Here is an 18,534-nt window from a genome sequence, read left to right as displayed (position 1 = left end):
TCTTTGTCATGAGGTTTCTGTATGAGACGGTTTCGATCGGTGTCGGTGCGAATAGGCTTTCGGCCAAGTTGAATGTGTCCGGCCCACTTATGCCAAGCAGGGTCGCCGTTTTAAGGCCATCCTCGGCGATTTGGTTCACCCGGAGGTAGTTCTCGACTTGTCCCAGGTGTGATGACCATCGTTCAGGATGGCGGATGTCGAATTCTCTGGGCTGGCCAACCTTCGGCATCTTCCTCTTGTTCTCGGATCCTGCTCCGCCAACTCAGACGGTTGATTTTGAGTATGTGAGGCCGCTAGCATGGTGACTTAGCCGGCCGTAGAAGAGGGGGCAAAGATTTTATTTTATTTATTTATTTTAATCCCATTTATATCCCGCCCTTCTCCAAAGACTCAGGGCGGCTTACAATCTAAGCACAAATCAAATGTGCTTAGCAATAGCCTTCATTCTATGTATATGCCAAAGATGCCTCTTTCCTCCAGCACGCGAAGCCGTCCCCTCGTGAATTCAGCTCTTTAATGCGAAGCAGGATCCCACCTTCGTCACCACTGTTGTGTAGTGGGTTCTGGAGAGCAGGAAGGACACCGAGACGATGAGTACAGCATAGCAGCTTTTTATTAGGTGGAAGTGACTGTACTGGGGAATAGGGGCTACCTGCACTCTTTATATACCTGGCCAGGTACTCAACCAACCAATCGGTTTGAACCTTCCCGCCAAAACAGTTACAGTTCAATGCCTCCTGGTGGTGTCTCTTATACACAGCTTTAGGTGTTCCAATAAAGCTTAATACATAACACTAAGAGTCATCAGCCACAGCCATAGGAAAGCAGGATATGACCCGTGGGACCGTACGACCATCAGAATACCAGGAAGGCACACTCAGAGATAGGTCAAAGTTCATGCCACAGGAACAACTCCAAATAAAAGGCTCAAGAAGGTATAAAAACCCCTCCCAACATGTAGTCATTCTCTTTCTTCCAGAGCCATCTTTCTGTCTGGCTCTCTTCTTCAATAAACTGCAACCTTCTTCCTAAAGCAGTTGCCATGTTGTTTATCCCCGGCTTGGACTGAATCATGATGAAGACTTTTCCTTCAAAAATTCGAACTACCAATCAACAAGAGAACCAATCAGATGTTCAGAATTTAAATGTAGTTCCAAATGAACAACCAAACACACGACCAACTGACCACACTGGCACACAAGACATTTATAAGCTAAGGATAATAGGAAAAGAAAATCCGGCTGATGATGTTACCTAGTCTGGTAATGAAATGTTCAGAAACTAAATTATAACAAGCCTGGAGAGCAAACCACTACCAAAATCTAATACCTGAGTTACAAGTATTTTCCTTATTTCTAATCATTGATAATCCGGTTAGTGGGGAATTGCAAACTAATGATTTATGCAACGTTGTGTGAATCTGTTGTAAGGTTTTTCAGCTCAGAATCCTAATAAATTCCAATGAGAATCTGCACACAAGGCTACTGCAAAAGAAATAGCTTTATTCTTTGATCAAAGTCAAAACTGGGTGTTTTCTAATCTCTTGTCTCTAACACAGAGAGAGAGAGGAGAAAGACACACACACTAATAAAACAATTCCCTTTTATAGCTAAGGCATTTTCTCAGACTAAAATATTTCTTTTTTGTTTGAAAACGTGTTTTCTTTATCAAGTTAACCACAGTTTGTTATAGCAGTTTGCTCTGAATGCACAATTGCTGGCAGGCAGCCTCCCATCTTTTTCTCCTTGAGCGGATACATTTGCAAGCTAAAGGAGGAGAATGATAAGTACATTGTGAGCAAACGGAAAATACATTTAAAGTTACAGCTTAGCTTTTTGGTCAGCATAATTTTAAGTTATCTCTTAAGTACAGAGTGCAAACAAGAAAGAATGAACAATGGCTGGGTTATACATAAATGATTATATTTTGATCTTTTCAATGTCTAATACAGGGCTTTCCAAGTGGTACACCTGGCTGATGGTACACGTAGGACGGGTTGAACAGCGCTGTAAAAAAAATGTAAAAAAAAAGTTAAAAAAGCGTTTTTTACTAACCTGCGAGATCTCGCAAGAATTTAGAAAGAGTCTCATGGAACTTTTTTTCTTTTTTACCGATAGTCCCACAAACATGTGGTGAAGGCTGAGAAGGGAATGGAGAAATGGAATGCAGCTGAAAGCAGGTTAGTAAAAACATGCTTGGGGGAGGCGAGGGCATCTAGGTGGGGGCAGGGGCGGTCATCTTACCCTGCATGGTGGCGGGAGGGTTAACGGCGGGTGCGGGGGCACAGGAGGAGCTGCGTAAAGCAGGCGGAGGGGAGGTCAGGTAGACTGTCGGTGCTGCTTGGGGCCAGAGGGTGATCGCACGGTATAGGCACTGCTTAGGGCCAGAGAGTGATCGCACACGCGAACAGGACAGCCACATACAGCAGAGGTGCTGCTCGGGGCCGGAGAGGATTGCGGGCACTGGCGGCAGCATCAGTGCAAAGGGCAAACGCACACGCGAGTGGGACAGATACACACGGCAGAGGTGCTGCTCGGAGCTGAAGGGTGATTGCACGCACGAACACCCTTGGCGCCAGCACCGCTACCAGTGCCTGCAATCTGCCCGGCCTCTCCTCAGGCCCCGAGCAGTGCCTTTGCTGTGTGTGGCTGTCCTGTTTGTGAGGCCTTCTCTCGCCTACTGGATATCAGCAGCCCAGATTTGGTAGCTCCACTTAAGACCTGAGGTGATTTCTGTTCTCCAAGCGGGAGGTGTGACCCAGCACCTGCCGCTGCGGATTGCTGCTGTTCTCTGTGTTTTTCAATTGACAACCCGTAGCTGCCCTCAAAAGCGGCTGGCTGGAACAGGCGATCTAAAAGCCTGATCGGCTGAGATGTCTCCAAGACGGGGACCTGGCTGCAGCATCGCTCCTCTGTCCTTCACCTGCCCGGTCACCTGGCTGGGACCCAGCTTTCCCGCCTGGTTGCGACGCGGAGGCTCCCATGCAGTGCTGCTTCCAGCCAGCAGAGCATGCTGTGGTGGCGGATGGGCGGGCAGGCGAGGGAGGAGTGGTGTCGGCGCCCTCCTTTCCTCCCTTCCCCTCCTCTCCCGCCACTTCTCCCCATGGTGTCCTTGACTCGGCATAGATAAGGCTGAGCAAGCAATCGGGAGGCAGCGTCCTCCAGGCATGCACTGGGAGCCACGGGGAGGAGTAGCTGGCTCCGGGCAGAGCTGCCCCACTGCAGTGCACGAGGATACGGAACAAGCTCAGCTTCCTTCTTCCCAGCTCCAGAAAGCTGAAGCCCTCCGTGCCTGCTGTGGCCACTGCCTGGCCTGCCAGCTCCTCCTGGGGAAGGAAGCCATCCCACCCCACCCCCGATGTGTCTTCTCCTGCAGCCGTGGGAAGCGGCCTGACTACGCTTGTCTTCACTCATCGGCTTTTCTCTGCCACTTGGGCTGTCCGACTGCAGCAGCCGGAGCAGCCTCTTAGCCCTGAGGACGCACCTGACTCGGGAACCGGGTGGGCGGGAGGGCTGGCAAGCAAAGACGCCCCGCTCGAAAACCTGGAGCGGGGTTGGTCTGCACAGGGAAAGTAGGACCAATTGGAGGAGGAGCTGCAGCCAGAGGCAGAGTCCAGTGGATTGTCTCCGCTCTCTCCTCACCAGCCCCCCCCAAGTCTTAGACTTAGGGAAGGAAGAAAGGAAGGAAAGATGAAAGGTAGGGATATTTGCCTTTCAGAGTATAAACAGTAACATGCCTATTGAAAAATTTGGTTTCCCTCCTGCCCACTCACAATAGTAACCCATGGATTCCCCCCCCACACACACAGGCACCCTGCAACCTGAGGGAGAGAGGGAGGGACAATGGGAGGGAGGGAGGGAGGGAGGGAAAGAGGAAGGGACAAAGAAGGAAAGAAAGGAAGGAAAGAAGGAACAATGGGAGAGAGGGAGGAAGGAGGGCACCCCCCCAGTCCCACCTCCCCCCACCAGAGACCCATGGATTCCCCCCCCCCCACAGGCACCCTGCAACCTGAGTGATGAGCTGCCCACCCACCCCCGGCCATTGACTTCACTTGTCAAAAAGTTGCAAAAGGTGATCACATGACCCTGGGACACTGTGACCATCATAAGTATGAATCAGTTGCCAAGCACCCGAATGTAAATCACATGATCCTGGGGATGCTGCAACAGTCATAAGTGTGAAAAATGGCCATAAGTCACTTTTTTCAGTGCAGTCGTAACTTCAGTCACTAAGTGAATTGTAACTTGAGGACTACCTGTACTTTATCATTTTTTTCCTTTTTGGGGGGGTCAAGTTTTTGACACCTTGCTGGGCAACTGGTGGTACTCTGACATTGCCTTATCCTAAAAGTGGTACAATGGTTGAAAAGGTTGAAAAGCCCTCATCTAATATACAGCCCTCAAAAGAATAGTAAATTTAAATTTTTAAGTCAGGAAAAATTATTATGTAAGAAAATGGAGATAAAATATAATTGAAATTAAACATAATAGTAAAGAAAAATAATTTAAGAATAATATTCTAATCCCACCACTGCATCTTTGAATCTAGTCCTGGTATGCCACTTATGTATAGTCAATAAAAATGGATTCTTCTGATTTTTTCTTTGTCAGAAACCCTGGTGAACTAATTAATGGTTAGTATAAAACAGCATGGTTTGCTGACCTATAGTTTATTGAGTAATCACATTGTTGAGTGGATGTATGTGTGGGGCACCCTCCTCTGAAAATCAGTATGCCCTCCAGCCGGACCCCGGCCTGCTGCTAGCTCCCCTGGAGCCGTGACCGGCAGGGTCCAGGAAAGCAAGGGGAGGACATCAGAGCATGAGACCTTCTGAGAAAGGGAGAGCCGAGCAGGAAGTATAAAAGAGTCGTAAAATCTTTTCTATTGGTAGACCGGACCCATTTCGGAAACTTTTTGCATTAAGGCTCAGTGGGTTAGGACACTGAGCTTGTCGATCAGATGGTCGGCAGTTTGGCGGGTCGAATCCCGAGTGCTGAGTAACAGAGTGGGTGCCTGTTACTCGTCCCAGCTTCTGCCAACGTAGCAGTTCGAAAGCATGTAAAAATGCAAGTAGAAAAATAGGGGCCACTACGGTGGGAAGGTAACAGCATTCCATGTGCCTTTGGCGTCTAGTCATGCCGGCCACATGACCACGGACACGTCCTTGGACAAGCACTGGCTCTTCGGCTTTGAAATGGAGATGAGCACTGGCCCCTAGAGTTGGAAATGACTAGCACGCATGTGTGGAGGAACCTTTACCTTTACCTTAGACTGGACCCCTTTCGGAAACATTAGGTAGACCGGACTCCTTTCAGAAAGTTTTTTTTTCCATTGGTAGATCATGACACCGTCTGGAAAATCCCTTTCCATTGGTAGACCAGGAACCTCTTCCACCAGTAATTTATAAGCAAAAGCTCCAAATTAGGAAATTAAGCCCAGGGCTAGGAGCATCCCTTCCCTCTGGAAAGCAAGCAGAGGTTCTCCTGGACATTTGAAGTCTGCAAACAGTGGTGGTGAAAAGTGAAGGTAAAGCCAGTAAGAGTGCGTCCACGTACCTTCTGCAGGGGAGCAGAAGAGTCCTTGACAGACTCCTTTTTGGTCTGAAAACCATGGTGGTAGGTGGAAGTCTCACTAGGAGGCTTCAGTGCGCCGGACCCGATAGAACCAAAGTAAACCCCTGCATCAGGAATAAGGGAATCACAAACTTTGTGACTTTTATTTGTATTGTATTTTTGTATTTGAAATGTACCTCTGGGTTCATAGAACCAAAATTATTTCCAGAAAAGGGGAATGTATGGAATATTTAGCAAGGGAGGTGCTGAACACCACAGATTTTTGCCTTGCTGGGTGTAGATCAGTAAAATATATCTTGACCACAAATCTGATGGGAGTAGCAATAGCACCACAAGCCATCACTAATGGCACCAAGTTAACAGAGTTTCCACTCACAGCCTCATATTCAAATATTTTTGATTGGGGCACCAGTGCAGACAAAAAGACAACTGCATGTATATATTGCAGGTGACAGCAGTAACCCAAGCAGGTACCTGCTTCTGTCACGACGTCCTCAGCGATAAAACACGAACACAACGAAGGTACGGGTGACAAGGTTTATTTCTCCAACACACAAAACAAACCGTGGAAAAGTCAGCATTGAGGCAGCTAGCCTCAATGCTCTTTTATCATGCAGTTACACCCTAACCCCACCCCTTCAGAGCAAACCGGCATCCGCCCACTTCCCCATAAAGGCCCCACCCATCACCCTGCACACCCAACACCCACTGCGTGCATTGCTGCGGCCCGCCGGGACCTTCCTCAGGTAAGTCCTGTCCTTCCACCTCCATACGCCTCCCTGGCTGTCCCAGTACTGCACCCGCGTTATCCTTCCTGAGCCCACCCGAACGCTCGGCCGGAGAGAGAGGCAGCGCAGGCATGGCCACCCCCCGTCTGTGGTTGCCTGCAGCAGGTCAGTCCTTCCGGCTGCTTCTCTATCGTTCTTCACTCATCCCGGCTCTGGCTGCGTTTGAGTGCTCACATGGTGCTCCGTCGGTGATGTGCCCGCCAGCCGGTAGGTGGACGGCTGGTGCTGTTTCCAGAGGCTGGGCGCAGGCGCAGCCCGTGGCTCCAGATCCAGCCGCCTGGGTACCGGGAGTTTGGCCAGTGCAGGCGCGCCCACCAGCTGACTGGCGGGCACCTGGAGCCGCTCTTGCCGGTAGGTTGTGGGCGCGCCCGTCGGCTGCTTGGTTGTGGGCGCGCCCGTCAGCTGTGCAGCGAGGACCCGGCGCTGCTCTCATTGAGTGGGCGGGGCCACACCCATTAGCTGATCGGCGGGAGCTCAGCGCCGCTTCTTCCGGCTGGGGGTGGGTGCGGCTGGCAGCCCCAACGCCGGCTGCTCTGGCGCCGCGTGGTCGCCGAGCCCTGGCGCTGCCAGCATGGGCGTCTGCTGGCCGGTAGCAGGCTGCTACGGCCCTGGTACGTAGGTGAGCACTGGAGACGGCTGGTGGCTGGAGGGGGGTGGAATCGCTCCCCCGTGTCGGCGTGGAGAGCGGTGGAAGCGGTGTCGGGGCCCGGGTGGTTGGCAAGCCGGCGGGGCTTGACAGCTTCACACTAACCGGATGCCACATGCCGAAGGTCTCAAATTTCTACAACCTCACTAACATTGAACTGGCCTGCAACAACACCAGGGCCATCACCTTTTCATAAAGCCATATGAAACTTCCTACAGGATGGTTTTTGTTGTGTGGCTTAAAAGCTTATTCCTACTTGCCAGCAAACTCCACAGGGGGCCCTTGCACATTAGGGTGATTAACCATGTTAATGCCCTCCATGCAAAGGTGGCAAAGGAGGAGCTTCCACACATTGCCTCCTGACTGTGACTCAAAGGCCCCCCTCCTCTCCAAGGCAGAATATGTTCATTGGCTGTCTCTCTAGAGGGAGTGCCAGGGCTTGCAGTGCGAAATTCAAGGAACATAAATAGCCCAGCATGTACCCTAGCTAAAAGCCTAAATACCACCTCCCATGCCCTAGATGCCTTAAACAAGGAATTAAGGCAAGTCAGAGAAGCAACCCTCGAGAATAGAGCAGCTATTGACCACTTATTGTTAAGGCACAATCATGGCTGTGAAGAATTCCATGGGCTTTACTGTTTCAACCTATCCAACCAATCTGGACTAATTGAACAAGATATCAAACATTTCAAAGAACTAGCAGAGAACATTGGACATAACCAATCATCCTGGGACCTTTCCTGGCTCTTCTCATGGTTACCAGACTTTCATTGGTTGAAAATTCTCATTGCTAGCATAATCACAGTCATAGTAGGTGGAATCCTCCTTTGTTGCCTATGCCAATTAATTCCTTTAGAGTTGAGATGCCTAAAGATCTGCACAACTCCCATCAGGTAAAGAACAGAGCAAGAAAACCTCTCTCATGATGTGCCAAATTGACCACCACTACTGAGTATATGAACCAGTTCGGCTGATCACTGAAATACCAGTTATAGCCCAAAATGGGGGGATGATGAGAGCAGGATACCCCTCCTCACCCCAAAGAGAAAATAACTTGTGGTTTCCAGTTTGCGCGTGTGGCGCTGGTGGACGTGTCGGAAAAAGCTCCTCCCCCTGCCGTCTGGTCTTTCTTCCTCGGAGGACTCTGCAAAGGGTTAAAAGTCACCCTGGAGGGGTGACCACCATGAGGAGGCTCTCTCTACAATCGCGGAAGGGTGGCAGCCCTCCGTTTGATCCAGAGTTACTCCTCTGGCCCGAAGAAGAGGCCAATCACTAAGGCGTTCCCTCCCAAAAGCCAAAATCACTATCAAGCACAACAAAGGAGTCTGGAGGATTTGGGTGAGACCTTACCCTTCTTACTTCCCTAATTACTTTCCTGTGGGACTTTCTTGAAAAAATTTTCACCCCTTCTTGAAAGACTGCTTACTTGGGGATTTACAACCTTAAAGCCTCAAAAGAAATCAAATGACTAAGCTAAATAACTAAGCAACCTTATTTGTACCTCTGAAATTTTTGGGCCACTAAAAAGTTTTTATTGCTTATTTTTACAGGGACCTACTACCCTATTTACTACTAAAAATGAATTAATTGGATAAAAGACTTATATTATATTAGTCTGCAAAAGGATTGTACATGCTATTACGGACATCTTGTGGCGAAACCTGGTATAGCAAGTAAACCTTTTTTTTTACTCTGAGATCTGGCTCTAACAGATTTGTCCTTGACATTATCTTTAAAGATGAAAATTGGGAATACCTGGCACTGAAAACAACCTTTAGGAATAGTGGAGGTGGACATTTATTGATTTTTATTAAAATAGTCTCCACTAAAGGCCTATCTGTAAAATACTATAGAAATGGAAGAATATATTCCACCACTTGACTATAAACTCATACTTGATACAATTTTAGCAATGACTGCAGAAATAAAAGCCAGACTTAAAGACAAATCTGACAGCACAAATGCACCAAATGAGACTCTTACTTCAATTGATGAACAGACAATCCAAAAATGAACAGAGGCAGAGGATGAGGAATTTAACAACAAAACAGGGGACCTTAAAGTACAACTACAATCTACTGAGAGCCTTGATGCCCAAACTTTGATTTCAACTATAAAACCTACAATCCAACAAGCAACAGAAGCTGAAGAAAGCAATACTATGATGGAGGATGCCAAAGGCCTTCAAATACAGTACACCAAGACTTCAACCAAACAAACAATAACTACAACACCAGATATGACCTCTTACCTAAGCCAGATGGATTTGAAAGAAGATTGAATTAATGACAACTGCACTATGCCAAACATGGAGATTGGATTTACTGGAACGAAAATTTAATGACTACAAAGGGGTCACTCTCTATGAAAAATTGATAACCGGATGGTCTCCCTGGATTCAAACAATGTGCATAGGAAGAAAGGGAGACACATTTGAGAAGCTAAAGGCAATGATATGGAAGCCTGCCTGGCACAAGAAGAAAGCTAGAATTAGATTTTTTTTAAAAAAATGAATTGTTCTTCTTTTTCTGTTGTAAGTGTTGGGACTTGCAATAATAAAGCTTAAATTTTTCTCTCAATGGGCCAAGGAGAATTGTTAAAAGATATATATAAACTGAGTCTATATTTAGGATCTAGATTTTTAAAGGAATGAAAACTAGCTACAAACAATAAAACATACTTTGTTAACTATAGATGAATTGTAAGGATGACAAATAGAATATGTATGTATTTCAGATATGATAATTACTATATAATGAAATAGACTAGCTATCAGAACATAACTGAATTATATTATAGAATTTGCAATGATATAATAAAAGATATTATTTTAAAAATTGATGAACTACTAAGATGATTAATAGAATATATCTGTTGTAATGATAGAGCTAAAAATTCTTCTTAATGGGCTGAGGGGAATCTTTAAAAGATACATATCGATTTTATATTTAACTTTTAGACCTTTAAAGGAAAGGAAAGTTAGCTATTAGAATTGACTTATATTACAGAATTTGGAAGGATACAACAAAAGATATTTTTCCAATAATTGGTGAACTATTAAGATGTTAAATAAAATAAATTTCTATAACATACGAATGTACTGAAATGAACAATATATGTATTTTAGACAGGATAATTACTATATAATGAAATGAGGGAAATGTGGGCTACCCGAAAATTAAGTTTTCTTTTATATATTATAGGCTAGTTCAGAATATCTTATTCCAATTAGATAAAACTTAAAAATAGGACACGGATATGGATATGTGAAAATATATTGAAAATTGTTCTAATTGATTGTGTTATAATTAGAAATGTATTAATTTGATTAATTTGACTATGCTATTATAACTAAGGGAATTGGAGAGGAAATTCTTGTTGATGTAACTTGACCTAACTACATATGACTTTGTTATTTACTATTGTTTACTTTTAACTACCCAACCACCGTATTGCTTCATAAATACCTGGATGTAAAACTAAAAAATCGATAAAACTTGTATAAAAAAAGAAAAGAAAATACAAACTAGTCTGACTCAGCTGCAGGCTGAGGCTAAATGAACAAACACTTTACACACAATGGCTACAAAATATCACCTCTAAACCACAGGAAGTATAACCAGCTAACAGCAATTAGGATTGACAGGATTAGAATAGAAACACTAAAAAGTACACTACAAGAAAATAATTACACCAGATCCTTCCTGGAGCAAAAATTAACACTTTTTAGACAGAATTGATAAAGGAATTAACCCAACAATAGACACTGACCAACAAATCAGAAAAGACAAATTTTAAACTCACGAATCAGAAATGACAATTTTGGAAACCATGAAAGGGTATAAGAACTCACGTTTGAGAACCATTCTGTCTAGCTAGCCGGGGATTCATGCTGAATTGTCACTCAACTTTAATCTCCGTGATTAAACCTCTCTTTCCAGTAGCTGGCTTCATGTTCTATTTGTTCCCTGCTGCACTGCTTGTGAGAATCCCAGCTGGAAGAGCCTGAATGGGGGAATTCCTGCCAACAAAGACTATGTACCTATGAATGTAGCACTTAGTATCACAGGTAGTCCTGAACCTATGACCACAACTGGGACACAAATTTCAATCAGTAAGTGGTTGAGAAGTGAGAAATCATATGACTTCAGTCAACAACTGCAGTAACAGTTCTCTTCAGTTGTTGGCCTTAACTGATTTTGCAGGTCGTTAAGGAAATGGAGCCCTGGATAAGAAGTGCAAAGGTACCCCAGGGGGGGTGGGGGAAGCCCAATGTAAGCCCTGTGAGTTCAGGGGCTGCAGTGTGGTGGAAAGCTGCTGCTGCAGGGGATGCCCAGCCAATCAGGCTTGATAGGCCTGTACTTGTTCCTTGTCCCTCCAGGTTTGGTCAATTACAGGGCATATTCAGCAAACTCAAAGCACTCCACTTACCTTCATTTTCTCTTTAGCTATTGATAGATGGCTTCTGCAAGTAGGCATTTTCCCAACTGTTTATAAGGTTTCTTCTAACCTTCCAAACAATCATGAGAGCCGTCTCAGAATATATCCGAAATGGTTTTTTTTTAAATTTAAAGAAAATAATGTTACAGATTAACAAATACTGACAAATTCAGAAATAAGCCTAATTCATGTCTGAGATACTTGGATAATTGCTGCAATTCCCCTTCATCATAAATAAAGTAGATTAAACTTGTAGAATATGTATATCCCTACTACCTATTTGAAAACTTCATAGTAGGTATATTTGACCTTCATTGCAAAGACTTTGCTTGTAAAACTGCTTACTGGTAAGTTTTTTATTTTAATAATTTAAGATATTTTGGATGTTGCTTGTGAATGCCAGTCACTTAAACATAGTCCTTTTTTGAGCACAGTTGGGCCCAGAATGTCATTTGTTGAGTGATTATTCAACAAGCTACATCATTACCTCACTCAATGAACACAATTTCTGCTCTCCCAGTTACAGTCAAGGGACCACATGGATTGTTAGGTGGGATGCCAGAGAGATGGCCCAGACCTCTAACCACTTGAGAAGCCTGGACCCTCTGCACACCACTAGTGAAGATAGTGGTAACTAGTGTTTTCACCAAATTTCAGATTCTTCCTCCAGTGCATTGAGGGATTTCCTCCAGAGGTGAAAATGCTAGCCAACGTGTGTTTGAAAGATTCTGAAAGCAAAAGGCCAGTATTCTAAGCCTTTCAGAACACTAGCATTTGGTAGGGAAAATGCTGGTAAAGGAATGCTTTCCCTTCCCCTATGAGGGGAAAACACTAGTGAAAGCCAATGTTCAATGCTCAGAATACTTGTCTTTGCTAGCGTTTTCATCAGATTTGAGTTTTGTTCTTCCAGCATGCAGGGAGGGGAAGAAAAATCTCTTACTAAATTGAGGGATGCGGTGGCTCAGTGGATTAGGACTCTGAGCTTGTCAATCAGAAGTTTGGCGGGTCGAATCCTGAGTGCCGCGTAACAGAGTGAGCGCCTGTTACTCGTCCCAGCTTCTGCCAACCTAGCAGTTCGAAAGCACGTAAAAATGCAAGTAGAAAAATAGGGACCACTATGGTGAGAAGGTAACAGTGTTCCGTACGCCTTTGGCGTCTAGTCATGCTGTCCACATGACCACGGAGACGTCCTTGGACAAACGCTGGCTCTTCGGCTTTGAAACGGAGATGAGCACCGGCCCCTAGAGTTGGAAATGACTAGCACACATGTGCGGGGGAACCTTTACCTTTATAAGCTGTGGGACAGACTTGCAATCCAATATCTCCTCCACCTGCAACTTTCCCTGCCAGCTTCCCCACTGACATTCTGGAAAAATGGCAGAAAAGATTGTAAATGAAGGGTTCTTGGTGCTCTCTAATCTTGGTTGTTTTCTTGTAGGTGTTTCATCACCATCACTAGCACTGATTATGTTACCTAGTTTGGATAATGAAACATTTGCAAAAAAACAACCAAGTTCAGAAAGCACCAAGGACCTCATTTCAATCCTGAGCTACAAATATTCCTTATTAGAAGGTTGCAAAAATTCTTTATTGGAAGGTTGCATGGCATTTGGCAGTCACATGAAATGTGATCATATGATGATGGGAGTGGGGGAAGCTGGTATTTTATGATGACTGGAAGTGCTTTACCAGCCATAAAGCATCTATCCATTGTAACTGCAATTGGTAATCAAATGACTGGTCGTAAGTTAAGGACTATCTTTAGCTGTTCACATGTCATTTGGAGATTTCACTTTGCATGAAATCTTTAAGAGCACTCTTCATTTACTTTCAAGGTGCCACTTTGGGTTTCCCTGCAAAAAGCCTTTTTTAGAAAAACAGATGTCGATGAGGACAAATTAGTGGACCTGTGGTAAAATAATATCTTTCAATTTGGGTGAGCCTACCTTCAAACCCAAGGAGCTAGAATCAGAAGGTCATGTCTGCCATTTGTTTACATATATGCAATTGAAAGATTTAAGTTAGTTAAAAAGAATCATGGGTTTAATTTTGCTAAAAATGAATTGGAAAGCCTACTGTGCAGTAGTGATGAACATATTATTGCTAAAGTTTACAAAATGTTATTGAATTTAAATCTGGAAAATTAACAAGTAAAACACTGTATGATTCAGTGGGCAAGGAATTTTGGGTATAACACTTGAACAATAGGAAAATATGTGGAATAAAGGATTAAAATTTAAATTAAACTATAATCTAAAAGAAAATTTTTACAAGATGATGTACCATTGATACTTAACACCAGACAATTTATCAAAAATGTATAAAGATATTTCAAATGAAAGTTGGAAATGTAGAGAGGATTTTTTACCATTTATGGCTGATGTGTGATAAAGCAAGAAAATATTGGAGTAGGATTCATATGTTAATACAGATAATTCTAGAGACTTTTCTCTTGGGGCTAAAGACCTGGAAAAAAATATGGAACTTTGATTTCATATATGTTGACAGCAGCAAGATTACTCTACTCAGAAATGGAAGACTACATCATTTCCTATAATGGAGGAATGGTTGCAAAAATTAATGGAGCTAGCAGAGATGGCTAAACTGACTGTACTGATTAAAGAATACAAATACTTTTATTGTCACATAGAAACCGCTTCTAGATTTTGTGCTTGAGGTGGGGGAAAAATGAAATTTTGATTTTGGGCTTTATCAATTAGCTAGATTTGATGTTATTGAAATGGCTAGTTTATAATATTTTGTAAAAGTAAAAAGTTGAGGTTTGAAGTTGATACTTTATTGCACCAAAGGAAGTCAGAAATCAATGCCATTTTTTCTACTTTACCTCACTTTACTCCTTTCCTTTCCGTCTTTTCCACTATTTGCTTTTGTATTTCCATTGTATTGTATATTATAAACTAATAAAACTTTAATATAAAAAAGAGAAGAAAAAGAGATTAGAAAAATAGATCTACATGAAGTTAACTGTTTTAGATTTTTCTCAGAAAATATTTATAGAAGCACCAGCCAATTATTTTTCTAAAGATTCTGCTTGCATGCCATCTGATGGCCACATGCATGTTTTGAATTTTTGAACAATGTTCTCCAAATTTTCTATTCCAAATGAACTCAAATACTCTATAGTATTCATATAAGGAATGGTATATCATTAAGACGAAGAAGTTTGACTGAAGATGAATCAGATGGTAGTTAAAGTTATTACCTAAATACTACGTATTTAAGCTTATGCAGCTTTAATTATGCCATGATGTATTCCCAATTGCTTCAATTATGAACTAGTATTTTTTTGGTCTTCTCATGGATTTCTTTAAGGCCAGAATATTGAACCAATTAAATAAAATTAATTAATGGAAAACCAGAGGGAGTATGAAAAAATAGAATGCTCATTGATAAGAATTAGTGATCCTAAAGAAACAACTCACAAATTTTCCATTATATGAATGCAAATGATCCAAATAATAAATTTTATTTTTATCAATACACTTTTAGCAACCTCAAGTACTTATTAGATAAATAAAAGTATAAAATATTACAATCATGGAACATTATGAAATTCTTAGAAAGATTGTTTTTGTTTTTAAGTATTGCACATGTCCACATTTGACAGATTAAAAAGAGAAATATCTCTGCAAAAGCAGATAAAATGTCTTAAGAAAACCTTGACATGGCCCTTTACATATACATCAGTATTTTAAAAGAAACTGAAATACTTCACATGATCTGTATAACATTCAAAGTGGAATGCGATAACCCAATAACCAAAAAGCAAATCCAATACAAAAAATTTAAGGAAAAAGAAAGGCTATTTTGATTTTTTACATAATTTTATACAATCTGAACACATTCACAAAATGCAAGAACAATTCTTTTGTTGGATTCCTTATCTGGAGAAACTAACAGACTCTAAGGGTTTTCTATGTCTGCTTATCTTCATATTTATGGCTAGTATACACCAAATGTAGTGCTTATAATCCACATCAAATACTTAACAGCAAGAAAGCCTCGTCACCAATGCTTCAGCAGTTTTGGTGACCATTAGTCCATGTCAGGCATGAGAATTACAGACGAGTATTTCTGATGTATTTATTCAAGCTAGCATTCTATCTGAGACTGAGGCATCCTCCGTAAACTTAAGGAATGCCGGTGTATCTCTTGCATCTGCCGGATCCGGTCCTTCTGCCACATTAGGTTTTGTGGCATTGGATATTTCTGGGTACCATGTAAGGACCGAAAGGGGATTCTCACGTGACAGGCTGTAGCACGGCAGCGAGCCTGAGGCATAGGAGGGAGTAACAACCAACGCTTCTTCTCGGCACAATAGCGGTAGGCCTCTTTTCTGTACTGTTTATCAGTATCATCACTGTTCTTCCACCCGCCTATGATGAAGATATCATCTTTGTAATAGCAGATAGCCGCTCCTTCAATGCTAAGAACCTCTGGTGGCAGGCTTTCCAGAATATCGTCAGATACCTGGTTAGAGATTTTTCTCTTGGCCTCTTCATGGTCTAGAGGATAGCTTCTGGGACAACATGAAGCGGTGTGGTAAAAATTGGTCTTGCCCACCACCATTTGGAAGCAGCAATAGTTGTCAAGGAGTGGCAGAGACTCACAATCTCGCCACTGTCGTGTGTCTGCATCATAGCGAATAATGACAGACCTCAAGCCATCTTCATTATCTCTGTCATCTGGTGTGCGAGCTGCCATGTACACAAATCTGTTGTCTATTGTAATCACTTTAACATCCCGGAGTATCTTTGGGGCAGACTCCAAGTTGTGCCACTTATCTTGATCAGGATTGTAGACAGCCACTTCTTTAAAACCAGGGATGAAATATCCACGCCCCCCAATGCTATACAGGTTTCCCTTTACCTCAGTAAGTCCAAAATAATGCTTCCTGGTTATCAGATTAGAAACCTGCTCCCAAACATTTCTACCTGGGTTATACCTTTCCATGGTCTTGGCAAAGCCAGGCTCCATGGAACCTGCCACATAAAGATAGGATTCGGTTACTACCACAGCATGCCCATCAAGGTGATTTTGAGTGTGTGGTAAATTCACCCATCTATCTTCATCAATAAAGTACCCCACACACTCACTCAAGTAATCACCACCCTCAGACACACCACCAATGACCATGATAACATCCATGTTTTGGCCGAAGCGAGGCAGACACGAGATGGGGGAGGTAACTTGCTGGGGTATACCCAACTGAACATTCTCACCCTTGAGAGCATGGCTTTCCACTGCTTCCATCACAAGTTTGAGACAAGCTTCATTGCTTGATACAAGCTTTTCAGATTTAACATGCCGAGTCAAATAGGTTGGTTTAATTTGTGACAGTCGGAGAAGCTTAAAGAGCTCTCCAAAGTACTTTTCTCTTTCTTCAGGATTTCTCTGCACCCACTTTAAAACCATCTCAAAGAGAACCTCTTCTGAGTCCACTGTGATTTCTGAATCTGAAAGCCAGTCTCTAATAAGGTGAAACGGCAAAGTATAGAACTCTTCATCTTGGATGACTTTGTAGAAGTTCCTCCTGATCATCTCAGCGGCTTTTAAAGCCAGCTGGTTCAAAGAGTACATATGAGCTAAGCTGTGAATGGCTACAGAGTTGGAGAGACTCAGTTTTTTCTTGAGGAATTCCCCACAGAACTCTTTTAAACGTATTAGTAAGAACCTGCAAAATAAAAAGGCAATTTAGAAATGCCACCAGATAGTTAATAACTTGTATCTTGCTTTCCACTAAGCTGACATTCAGCAATGTGAAGTGCCGCTGTGTTTTTCAAAAGGTGTCAGAACCGAAGTTGTCTTTAAGTGTCCCAACAGTCCCCTTCCTGCTATAACTCAAGTAATTCAGAAACTGCTCTGCTTTGTTGGGACCGTGTTCAGCGCTGCCGGGCAGGGTGTTCGGTTCTAATAGCCTATTACTATGCCTTATATATAGCAAGCCAGACCGCTAGTTACTCCAATTAAAATGATCACCGGTTTACACTGAAACCCAAGACCAACTTTCACAATTCCAGGGCAGGAAGGACAGAACGACCATCCTCCGTTGCCTTCATTGAGAACTCCCTCGGGTTAAGATATATATCTTCACCCATCAGAACTCAGGAAAACACTTCTGCCAAGGTGCATCAGTCGGTCGCTGTATTATTTATTATCTGACACTTCGTTCCTCTTTCCCGCCTCACCTGTCGGCCAACTCCAGGACCTCGTGCACGTTGCCAGGACTGACGCGAACGCTTCCCGTGTACATGAAGCTGATGACCGCCTCGATCGTCTCCGGGTCTGGTCCGGCTCCCGAACTCCATTTTCGTAACTCTACGCGCCCCGAGCGGGACTCCGCGAAGTCGCCCAGAAGGAGAGGAGCGAAGTATTCGGTGGCCGCTGCGAGGACTGATCGGTGCGCGCGGAACTCCCGCGGCGGGGGATCGGAGACGGATGAGGCCCCGCCCACTTCCCCCTCCTCCTCATTGCCGCCGCCACTGAAGGCTAGCGTGACGTCACAGAAGAGGCCTAACCGCCGTTGTTCGTTCTGGCGGCAGGCGAGGTCGGAGCAGTGGGCCACGCACGAAAACACCTCCGAGTCAGGCTCTGAGTCTGGCCCCGCCTCGCCCTCCAGGCCCAGGAGGTTGACATCCGGGCCGCTGCTTCCAGCCGCCATCTTGGTTTTTTTAAAATCGATTCGAAGTTTTCTCGTTGGTGTATCGAATACGTCACTTACAGGATCATAGAGATGTGAATTTATGATACTTCCGGCACTAATAATCGCCGTTTGCGATGATAGATGCAATAATGATTAACAAAATTCTCACAAATTATTTTTTTTAAAAAATGGATTTCTGTTTTGTTCTTTTTCCTAACTTGCACAGTAAAGTGGAAAGCTATTTTTTTTGAAAACATAGGACAAATCCAGGCTAGGTAAAGTAACTGTAATCCTAAATCAGGGGTCTTCGAACTTGGCTCTTTCATGGCTTGTGGGCTTCAAGTCACAAAATTCCTCAGCTAGACATGCTGGCTGAGGAATTCTGGGAGTTGAAGTCCACAAGTCATGAAAGGGCCAAGTTTG

At 43.6% G+C, this 18,534-nt stretch overlaps 1 protein-coding gene across 1 annotated transcript; it reads right to left on the bottom strand.

Moving 5' to 3' along the window:
• Window positions 1-14,946: 14,946 nt before the first annotated feature.
• On the bottom strand, window positions 14,947-18,154 carry LOC308677077 (kelch-like protein 11). Its single transcript, XM_081343241.1, has 2 exons — window positions 17,657-18,154; window positions 14,947-17,142 (listed from the first exon to the last, which is right to left on the bottom strand). The coding sequence occupies exons 1-2, from the start codon at window positions 18,127-18,129 to the stop codon at window positions 15,561-15,563; spliced, it is 2,055 nt and encodes a 684-aa protein (XP_081199367.1). The 5' UTR covers window positions 18,130-18,154; the 3' UTR covers window positions 14,947-15,560.
• Between the last annotated feature and the right edge of the window lie 380 nt (window positions 18,155-18,534).

The sequence above is a fragment of the Vipera berus genome, assembly GCF_964194415.1.
Source record: "Vipera berus genome assembly, chromosome: Z".
NCBI classification, from domain to species: Eukaryota; Metazoa; Chordata; class Lepidosauria; order Squamata; family Viperidae; genus Vipera; species Vipera berus.
The sequence above is the reverse complement of the archived record's forward strand: the minus strand, read 5'-3'. Positions and strand labels throughout refer to the sequence as shown.

What these genes read in the sequence shown, in the direction of transcription:
- LOC308677077 (XM_081343241.1), bottom strand. Translation starts at nt 18,129, where the DNA reads ATGGCGGCTGGAAGCAGCGGCCCGGATGTCAACCTCCTGGGCCTGGAG. An exon ending in GTCCTGGAGTTGGCCGACAG is followed by an intron (nt 17,143 to 17,656) that starts GTGAGGCGGGAA and finishes TTTATTTTGCAG; the next exon opens with GTTCTTACTAATACGTTTAA.